This window comes from Hordeum vulgare, chromosome 1H (genome assembly GCF_904849725.1).
Source record: "Hordeum vulgare subsp. vulgare chromosome 1H, MorexV3_pseudomolecules_assembly, whole genome shotgun sequence".
Classification (NCBI taxonomy): Eukaryota; Viridiplantae; Streptophyta; class Magnoliopsida; order Poales; family Poaceae; genus Hordeum; species Hordeum vulgare.
Window position 1 is genome coordinate 117436138 of NC_058518.1, and position 10354 is coordinate 117446491.

Here is a 10354-nt window from a genome sequence, read left to right on the forward strand (position 1 = left end):
CCAGCCCGCGTGAACAAGGAGTCGACGTCTTCGCCTCGCCGGCCATCAAGGTGGATCCCGTGCCACCAATGCCACCGCGACGTCCAAACCGGATACCGCATGAAGGAAGATCTCGCGTTGCCACCACACCACATCTTGCACGACAAGACTGTGAAGGAGGAGGTGCCCTTCGCAGAGGCACGCGACTGCCTCCTCCACTATTTCGATGGCCATGGCAATTGGCGATTGCGTATCCTCGTCATTGTAGACCATCATCACAGCAGAGGAGAGGACAACCAGGCAAGCGGTGTGTCACTCATTGTTCGCGAAGTCCGACATGCGCTTGCCAGGGTCCTTGCGACCCTCAACCTCGCGGAGGCCTGGGCATGCGACCTGTTAGTGACAACCGCAAATATGTTCGCACGCCGGCCTCAACAAGGATCTCGGCAAGATCGACGAGGAGTGGTCTCACATAGACTGCCACCACCGATAGGCCAAATGCTAGGGTTGGCATTCGCCACGCGTGGCCCTTCGCACGACTCAGGAGGAAGTGGAGAGGTCCTCCGTGAGCGTTAGGCGGCAGCCACGCACGACTGTTGCGCCCTTCGACCATGAAAGGACGAGTATGGCGACAAAAACACACATGACGACGGAGGTGCCGCTCGCGAGCCCGGCTAGATGGTCGAGATCACCATCTACCCGTTTTCATGAATTTTATCGTGCTTACATTTTTATTTGTATTGTGAACGCACGTTTTTTATCAGTGATCGATGTCCGACTCTCGTATTACTATATGCAGGCGGAAGCATCTGTGAACGGAGATTAAATAATTTGCCCCACTTTATATGTGATTAGATGATTTTCCCAAGAGTTGTTTTAATGACGAGTGACCCCGGTCCCAACCTATCTAGGGTCGTGGAGGGGCAAATTATCAAATTGCAAAGTAAAGTGAACAAATAATGTGTTCGTTTCGGGAGAGATGCCTTAATTCTATGATTTGAGATTTTTTAATACAATATAGATGAAAGCGTTATATATATAACCCGAGGAGGCTAACCCTATCCTTTCCCATCGAGAGCTCCTATCCTTCCCACCCTGCCGCACCCAACAGTTATCGCGGCGCAAGCAACCTTCGTCGACGGCTGACCACATGTCCCACTCCCTCTAACCCTTTTCGCCGTCCATCCCCTGGCCTCCTCTGTCACCCGACCTTCTCCTGCAGCCCGACGCCTAGCAATCCGCAGTCGCAGCCGCAACTGTAGCACGCCGAGGGCGGGGCCTGGCTGGGTGGCCCGCAGCCGCAACTCGCCGAGGGCGACGCTTGGCTGGGCTTTGGTGCCAACCGGCCCGTCGCCGCAGTTCGCCGTGGGCGACGACTGGCTGGGCTCCGGCGCCAACTGGCCCGCAGCTCGCCTCGTCCTGCCTCCCTGCTCCCTGCTCTGCCGCAGTTGTGCCTCTCTCTCTCCTGTTGAATAGGTGTTGTTTTCAAGTCAAAATATGCTCAAATGTTGTAAAAATGCCGCTGAAATATTGTTATACTGATGTTCAATGATGTAAATTCAGATTATGTTGAATTGATATTGTTTTCTTGTTAAAATGCTGCTGAAATGCTGTCAAAATGATGCTGAAATGTTGCTATATTGTTGTTGAATGATACAAAGTAAGATTATGTTGAGTTGGTGATGTTTTCATGCCAATTGATTGATGAAATGTTGCATTTTGGCTGCTCTGTGTTTGCTAAAATATATACTTGGCTGTGAAGAGATAAGAGTATAGAAATCTTTTTTGAATGGTGTTAGTTTCAGTTAGTCACTAGTTGTATTTTGGCTAGAAAAAACTAAAAGTAGTGATATATTGACAAATTCATTTTTTATAATGGTATTTTGGCAAGTGTGGTTTCTCATTGTGGTATTTTGGCTTTTCTCTCATCAAAGAACGCTCCTCAATTCTTTTCCGCCCACAACGACGCCCGCAGGCCGCCCCGCTTTCTTCGCTTGTTCGACTGCTCCTTCGCCACCGGAGCTCCGTCCGCCGGCCATCCTCCGCGGCTCCCTGCTGCCCCCTACACCGCGCGAGCCTGTCCTGTCCTGCCCTATCTTCCGCGCGGCACCGTCCCGGCCTCGCCTTCTCCTCGCCGCGCCGCCGTCCGCGATCGCCGGGGTGATGAACAAGCGACCCCGCGACGAGCCCTCCTCCTCCCTTGCATCCGCCCAAAAGCGCCAGTTCGGCGCAGGTATGTATTCCCCGCCTTCCTCACCAGACCCAATCCAGTTGCCCGCTAACCCCCAATTCTGTCCTGCGGATAGCTAACTAGGGTTTGGGCTTCACCTAGGTGGCGGCGGCGGCTATGGGGGACAACAAGGGTACTCGGAGGAGCGGAGCAGCGCCCGGCGGGTGGCGGACCACTACAGCGCCCGATCGAATCAGACGCTCGAGGAGCGCGAGAACAGCCCGATCATCCACCTCAAGAAGCTCAACAACTGGGTACACCCATCCATTCATCTCCTGAAACTCTTGAGAAAATGTCACCTCTACGATGTTGGGTGAAACCAGTAAGAAGCCGCTCTGATTCTCAAATCTCTACTTTTTGGCAGATAAAGAGCGTTCTGGTCCAGCTGTATGCGCGTCCAGGAGACTGCGTTCTAGATCTTGCTTGTGGCAAGGTAATTACTGTTAATTAGGATAAGTAGGGATTTTTGTACTTCCAAGTAGTGCTGACATATGTTGATTTGCTATGTAATGCAGGGAGGGGATTTGATAAAGTGGGATAAGGCCAAGGTTGGCTATTATGTAGGGGTTGATATTGCAGAAGGCTCGGTTAGTTTCTCGTAAGATGATAAATATATATTATATGCATATATAGATATACAAGTTTATGCCATATTGCAATTTGATGTTCATGAGTTAGATTTGTTCATCTCTGTAATGTTTTGGCATTTGTGCTGCCTGCCAGTTGCTTTTCTGTATAGGACAGATTTGCATATCACCACCGTCTGGCAGATCTGAATTTGTAACCTGTACTGTAATCATTTGAACATTTAAACTTATCTCAGAGTATATATTTAACTTGTTTTTAATCAGTGTCCTTCATAAAAGAACATTCAGATTTATCAGCGGTCCTGGACCGCGGAAACTTGTGTATTCGCTTTTGGTTTCCTCCCTACCGCTTGTAGACTTCAAAAAGTGTGTTTTCATGACGTTGGAGCTTTACACTTGCAGATAAAAGATTGCATGACCCGTTATAACGGCGACACTGATCAACAGCGAAGGAAGAAGTTCAGCTTTCCTGCACGGCTTATTTGTGCTGATTGTTACGAGGTAAAAGTGATAATAAATGGTTATACAGTTTACCTCATCAATTGAACCTAACGCGATGGTGTGCTCTGTACGCTCAAACAGACATAGTGCCATAGCTTGTCAAGTGTTGAAATATTTTTCTGCAGTTGAAGCCAAATTTTATGCAAGAAATAGACCCTCCAATAAAACTCATGCCAACATATCCATGCATTTTGTCATTATGGATGATTCTGCTTATACTTCAACATCACCAGGCAAAATATGCTTTGCCCCATATGTCTATAAATCTATTTTTACTTATTTGTGGTGCTCTTCAGATGCTCATCAATAATTATGGAGTGCATCACAATGATTCTGTTTTCATGTTGTTGTAGACTCGCCTGGATGAGTATCTGTGTGAGGATGCTCCATTTGACATATGCAGTTGCCAGGTGAGTGACCTATCTTTATATGTTCAAGGAAGTTCGTTGTTATTATTCGGTAGTTCAACCACCAATTGCAACGCAACTTTGTATTTTACAAACCTTTTGTGAATATAACCACTGTTAAATATTACAATCATTGTTGACAATTATCGATCAAAGAAATGTAAGTATCATTCTTATGTCCACCAAATAAAATAAGAGTACAAAGGGGTATTGATTATAACGAGCTAACTGTTTGAATGTTGACCAATTCTGATTGTTCTTTCTATGTATTTCAGTTTGCAATGCACTACTCATGGTCAACTGAAGCACGTGCAAGACAAGCCCTTGTTAATATATCTGCATTGCTTCGTCCTGGAGGCACTTTTATTGGGACGATGCCTGATGCTAATGTAATTATTAAAAGGCTAAGAGAAAGTATGTTACTATCTTGAACTGTAATTTAGTTGATCTCATCAAACTGGACCGTACTTGTCACAAGATGTTTGATTCAAATTTATATCCTCAGCTGAAGGGATGGAGTTTGGAAACAGTGTTTACTGGATTACCTTTGGTGAAGAGTACAACGAAAAGGTAGTTGTGTTCATTTACAATGACTACTTGTATGTTAGTTCTCATTACTAACTGATCCTTTTTCTCGTTTTCACAATTGTGTAGAAATTCCCTGCATCCAGGCCTTTTGGTATCAAGTACAAGTTTCATTTAGAGGTGATAACAGGGTCAACTTTTGAATAGTGTGAAACTGACGTCTTTAGCATTGCCCTTATATTACATATACATGTCTTGTTACAACTTGCTTGGGTGTTTATTGCCCTATGCTCTACCTAGCTTCCTAATTTTACTTGCCACCTTCATTTTTTTTATTCATTCATAAAATTATGATTCAGTAACAAATTCTTTGGCAACATGCAGGACGCAGTTGATTGCCCGGAGTGGGTTGTTCCATTCCATCTCTTCAAACTACTGGCAGAGGAGGTGTGCAACTTGTCTATTGCGCAGTCTGCTACTGTGCTTTTATTTCCTTATTTCGAACTAGTTCATTTCATTATTTTGTCAAAAATCAATTACTTAACGGATTTTCTGTGTCATTAGTTTTTCTTTTACAAATTTGCTTTGACAGATGCTGAGATTATGTCAAAAAAATTGTGCTTTATTTGCAGTATGATTTAGAGCTGGTTCTAATGAAGAACTTCCATGAATTTGTACATGAGTACTTGCAAAAGCCAGAGTTTGCTGATCTCATGCGAAGGCTGGGTGCTCTTGGTGATGGACGATCGGTCCAAAGTCAGTAGATTACCTACTAAATTTGCTGGTCTCGATAAATCCAATTTCACTGCCTTAACATATTTGAGTTACGCAGGCTCACTATCACAAGATGAGTGGGAGGTATCCTATCTCTACCTCGCATTTGTTTTGCGGAAGGTATTAGACAAACATAATTTCACCATTTCTCATCCTGTTAACAACTGAAACCACATGTAGTAACGCACCTTTGTTTGCTAAAATGTCCCGTTTACGCAGCGAGGCCCTCCACCCTCCCAGCGGAGAGCCAACAATGCTAACAGAGGGAAGACCTTCCTTGCCGAGGAGGACATCGAGTTTCTTGGCATATAAAGCAGCAGAATTTGCCCTCCCGGAGCCTACTAACAAGTTACTGATTCTATGCTTAGCATTGCGTAAAAGAAAACAGTATCTTTAGTGGCTCACCTGTGGACTCTCCGAGGCGCATCTGTTATGTAACTTACCAAGTGTAATGTATAAACAGCATGGAGTAGATAATCATGATGTAATTTTGCAGAGATGAATAAATATTTAGGTGTCGTACATCACCCAAAAGCTCTGAAGTTTTGTATGAAACATGGAAACATTTGTTCACTCATTTTTCTTGTGTTGTACTTCACATTTTGTACGCTTCCATATTCAAACTTCAGCGCTGCCTGGTGTAATTGATGAACGGTTGATAATTGATTGTGGCTGCCTGGTGTAATTGATGAACGGTTGATAATTGATAGTGGCTGCCTGGTGAATTGATGAACGGTTGATAATTGATTGTGGCTGCCTGGTGTAATTGATGAACGGTTGATAATTGATTGTGGGGTGGAGACCCAGTGTCGACCACGCCGGTTATCATGCATGACTTGCATCGGCGACGAGAGGTCCTCCTTTCCCCTTTGCTCATACCGCTCGACTGGTGCATGATGACTTGTGCGAGCGGCGATACCGTGCTTGTGTGGGGGCCGACGGCGCGACGTTGGGCGTTCGGGCCAATGGCAGCGACCTATGTTGCTGGCATGTTGGGCGTTCGGGCCAATGGCAGCGACCTATGTTGGTGGCACGACAGAGGCATGATATTTGGATGTGGTTCTATGTGCCTTGTGATATTTGGATGTGGTTCTATGTGCCTTGTGATATTTGGATGTGGTTCTATGTGCCGACCGATATCGGATGTGGTTCTTCCGGCGTTGGCTCTGGTTGTGGTCAATTTGGTCTCTTCCATTGATGGGCAAACGACCACCGGTGGCCTCGACGGTTGTTACTCCTGGCGGGATCTAGACTGACCTCACATATCAATACTAATCTTTTCTGCGCACTTTGTGCTCGCTCATGAGCACCTCAGCGCTGCCTGGTGTAATTGACGGACGGTTGATAATTGATTGTGGGGTGGAGACCTAGTGTCGACCACGCCGGGTATCATGCATGACTTGCATCAGCGACGAGAGGTCCTCCTCTCCCCTTCGCTCATATCCCCCGACTGGTGCATGATGACTTGTGCGAGCGGCGATGCCGTGCTTGTGTGGGGGCCGACGACGCGACGTTGGGCGTTCGGGCCAATGGCTACGACCTATGTTGGTGGCACGACAGAGGCATATAAATCAATTGGTAGCTCGGTGGCTTTGTGATATTTGGATGTGGTTCTATGTGCCGACTGATATCGGATGTGGATCTTCCGGCGTTGGCTCTCGTTGTGGTCAATATGGTCTCTTCCATTGATGGGCAAACGACCACCGGTGGCCTGGACGGTCATTACTCCTGGCGGGATCTAGACTGACCCCACATATCAATACTAATCTTTTCTGCGCACTTTGTGCTCACTCATGAGCACCCGGGATCAACTTCCTGGTCGGTCACCCATCCTAGAACTACTCCAAGCCGAGCACGCTTAACCTGGGATTTCTATTCGAATGGGCTCCCGAAAAAGAAGGAATGCCTTATTGATATGAGTAGTCTATCATCCCTAATAAGCCAGGCTATCACATACACCACCACTCAGAGGAACCGACGTCCTCGTCGGGCCACATGAGCGTTCCCTCTTGACACAAACGTCTGTACATCCAGTCTAGTACATGTGCCATGTCGTGTGCCACGACGGGTCACAAACGTCATGAACAACATGACCGCACACGTGTCCGCAAACATCCGTGTAACCGCGAGGGTCGACTCTGATACCAACTTGTGACGACCAAGATGCGACACTTTTTTTATTTGGGGGCGAGGCCTCAAAAGGGGAAAGGGTCGCATCTAAGTGTTTCGCAAGTAGGATAACAATGCCATTACATAAATAGAGAGATGAGTATAAGATTCGGCTTACACTCGCCACATGCTAAATTACAATCCACACAAGCATTCATTATTCATACATAAGACAAAGTCCAACTACAGACAAGATAAACGGCAAAAATATGCTATCCCATCTTGCTAGTCCCACGATCACCACCATGCGCCTCTAGCCCCCGGGATAAGTCACATACAACCTGCCACTGTCTTCGTCGAACTTCCACCTCAGCTGGTTATCATCGGGAACTCCTGCATCTGGGGTACCTGTACCTGTGGGTGTTTGTAGTAAACTATGAGCCACGAGGACTCAACAATCTCATGACCTTGGTATCGAGTCTAACTAAGTTAATAGGTGAGGTAGGGTTAAGTGTTTGAGTTTGCAGCATCCTAAGCATATATGGTGGCTAACTTACGAATAACAGAAATAAGTTATGGTGGTCTACGCAAGACGTTCGAGATCTAAGAATGATCACTAAGTGATCCTGAACACCTACTTATGTCATTCATAACCCCACCGTGTTCTCAATCAGAGAAGGAGCTATGAAAGAAACAGTCACGGTTACACACACAGTTGGTAGGTTTTATTTAAGTTACTTTAAGTTGTCTAGAACCGGATGTTAACAAAATATCCATATTTGCCACATAACCGCGGGCACGGCTTTCCGAAAGATTAAACCCTGCAGGGGTGCTCTAACTAGTCCATCACAAATTACCACAGGCCGCATAGTAATCCTCTACCATGAATCTCGTGATCTCGTCGGATTCCTTAGAGGAAAACCTCAACTCTCAGAAGACCCATAGTCTCACCGGAATCCCAATGCGCAAGATATATCACTAAGGTAAGACAAGTCAAGCAAGACCGCCCGACGTGTCGACGAACCCGATAGGAGCCGCGTATCTCGTTCTGAGGACACGACGGATGGAACTAGCTACGGGAACCAAACCTCGAGTTTCCTCGTTGTGGCCCCGCAGGCAGTCCATTTTGGACCAACATTCATGAGGAGCACTGGCCTAGGGCGGTTGATTAGATTCCTCGGGGTAGCTATTCCCTATGATTTTTGATATTAAGTTATTAGCAAATTAACACCAAAGTTAGGTCCTGCGAGACAAGTCTTAACACTGAACGATTTATCGAGGGGGTCCCCATAACAACCCTGAACGTGTTAGGAGCGCTCAGTTATGGAATAAAACACCGGTAGCCAAACTAAGGCGACAACAACGAAACAAATCACCCGGTAAAAGGCTTTCGTTATTTACCAAGTATATAGGTGCATTAATTAAATAGTAGTTAAATATGATGATATCATATTGCGCATGTTATCACATGGACCAACTAGCACCTGCAACTAGCAATGCTAACAACTAGTGGTTGAGCAAGCCTAACTTAGCCAAACAATATTTGGTAGGAGGGGAGGTGTTTGAGGTTTTATGGCAATGTTTGATGGCCTATATATCATGTGGTAGGAAGCATAGATGTAACGAAGGAAACGTAACACTAAGCAAAACAAGCTAGAAACGGTGCCAAGGTCACGATCATCTTGCGTGTGATTTCTTCAGAGTGGAACTGATCCTGATCTTCCTGCACGAACTCACCGGACTCTTCGAACTCGTTTCCGGTCCGAGTAGCTACCCAAAAGAAACAAGCAAGAAATAAATACCAGCAAGAAGATGGTGCCACAGACATAATGATGCATGCATGCACTACCTCTAACCATGCACATAAACCACCATACACAAATAAAACTATGGCCACCTCACCACAAGGGGACTGCTACAGGAATGCTCAAAACCAGATTCTAGTAACACCATTGGACTCCTTACGATTTTCTACCCCAAATCCATATATTATGCTGCCCATGTTGCATTCCGGAGAACACCACAAACAAGAAAAGAAATTGCACTTAGATTCCAATTCAACTATAAGTACAATCTTGCCTAAAGTGAAAACTCTCCAAATCTGTCTATTTCACCATTTGGTATTACCTAAAGAGGAAAACACACAAAACAACATCAACACAAAAGAAAATGCATGGGCCTAATGGTCATTGAACCATGGCCCCTAGTGAGTGGATGCAAGTGGGCCATGCCCACATGCACAGACACACACACACTCACATACCCCATGCCCACACACATATGTGCACACACACTCTCATATGTGCACACTCACATGCATACACACTCACACTCACATACCACATGTACATTGCCCTCCTCACTAGGGCACATACACACTCACATCTGTACCCACACCCACACACAGATCACACTCACACCAAAATGCTGCCAATACCACACTTTCACTTTCATATATGCACACACACAAAAATATAAAGGAAAAGAAAGGTGCATGGGGGGATTCGATCCCTGCACCTCTGCCCACACACACAGCGCACCACTACGCTACTGCACCAGTGCTGGTTACAAGGGGGGGGGGGCGAAGCCTCCTGTATTGAGTCAAACACTGCTACACTACGCGAAAACGAAAATAAAAGAGGGCCAGGGGATGCAAGTGGGCCATGCCCACATGCACACACACACACACACTCACTCACACTCACATACCCCATGCCCACACACATATGTGCACACTCACATGCACACACACTCACACTCACATACCACATGTGCATGAGCACATTGCCCTCCTCACTAGGGCACATACACACTCACATCTGTACCAACACCCACACATAGATCACACTCACACCACAATGCTACCAATACCACACTTTCACTTTCATATATGCACACACAAAAAAATATAAAGGAAAAGAAACGTGCAGGGGGGATTCGATCCCTGCACCTCTACCCACACACACAGCGCACCACTGCGCTACTGCACCAATGCTGGTTAGAGAGGGGCCACTGCTACACTACGCGAAAACAAAAATAAAAGAGGGCGAGGGGGATTCGAACCCACAACCCCCTAGTTGGGGCGCAATGCTCACACCACTGAGCTACGGGTGGAAGTCTGACCAGAAGGGGGATTTACTGCACCTAAGCTAAGGCCACAGCCTTATCCTACCTCTAGACACGAATTGCAGAGGAGGATGAGACGACCCGACGAGCGGAGAGGCGTCAACGACGGTGAGGGT

General features: G+C 46.3%; 1 protein-coding gene across 1 annotated transcript; it reads left to right on the forward strand.

The window, feature by feature from the left end:
- The first annotated feature begins 1913 nt into the window (after window positions 1-1913).
- On the forward strand, window positions 1914-5688 carry LOC123426718 (mRNA cap guanine-N7 methyltransferase 1). Its single transcript, XM_045110593.1, has 13 exons — window positions 1914-2212; window positions 2312-2463; window positions 2574-2642; window positions 2725-2796; window positions 3199-3297; window positions 3651-3707; window positions 3980-4118; window positions 4210-4274; window positions 4359-4409; window positions 4614-4676; window positions 4862-4985; window positions 5062-5123; window positions 5223-5688. Exons 1-13 carry the CDS (start codon window positions 2143-2145, stop codon window positions 5313-5315), a joined length of 1116 nt encoding a protein of 371 aa, XP_044966528.1. The 5' UTR covers window positions 1914-2142; the 3' UTR covers window positions 5316-5688.
- The last annotated feature ends 4666 nt before the right edge of the window (window positions 5689-10354 follow it).

Bases quoted from the DNA above. Each gene is read 5' to 3' on its own strand.
- LOC123426718 (XM_045110593.1), top strand. From the start codon at position 2,143: ATGAACAAGCGACCCCGCGACGAGCCCTCCTCCTCCCTTGCATCCGCC. The intron at 2,213-2,311 runs GTATGTATTCCC...GGCTTCACCTAG, and splicing joins AAAGCGCCAGTTCGGCGCAG to GTGGCGGCGGCGGCTATGGG. The intron at 4,275-4,358 runs GTAGTTGTGTTC...ACAATTGTGTAG, and splicing joins GTGAAGAGTACAACGAAAAG to AAATTCCCTGCATCCAGGCC.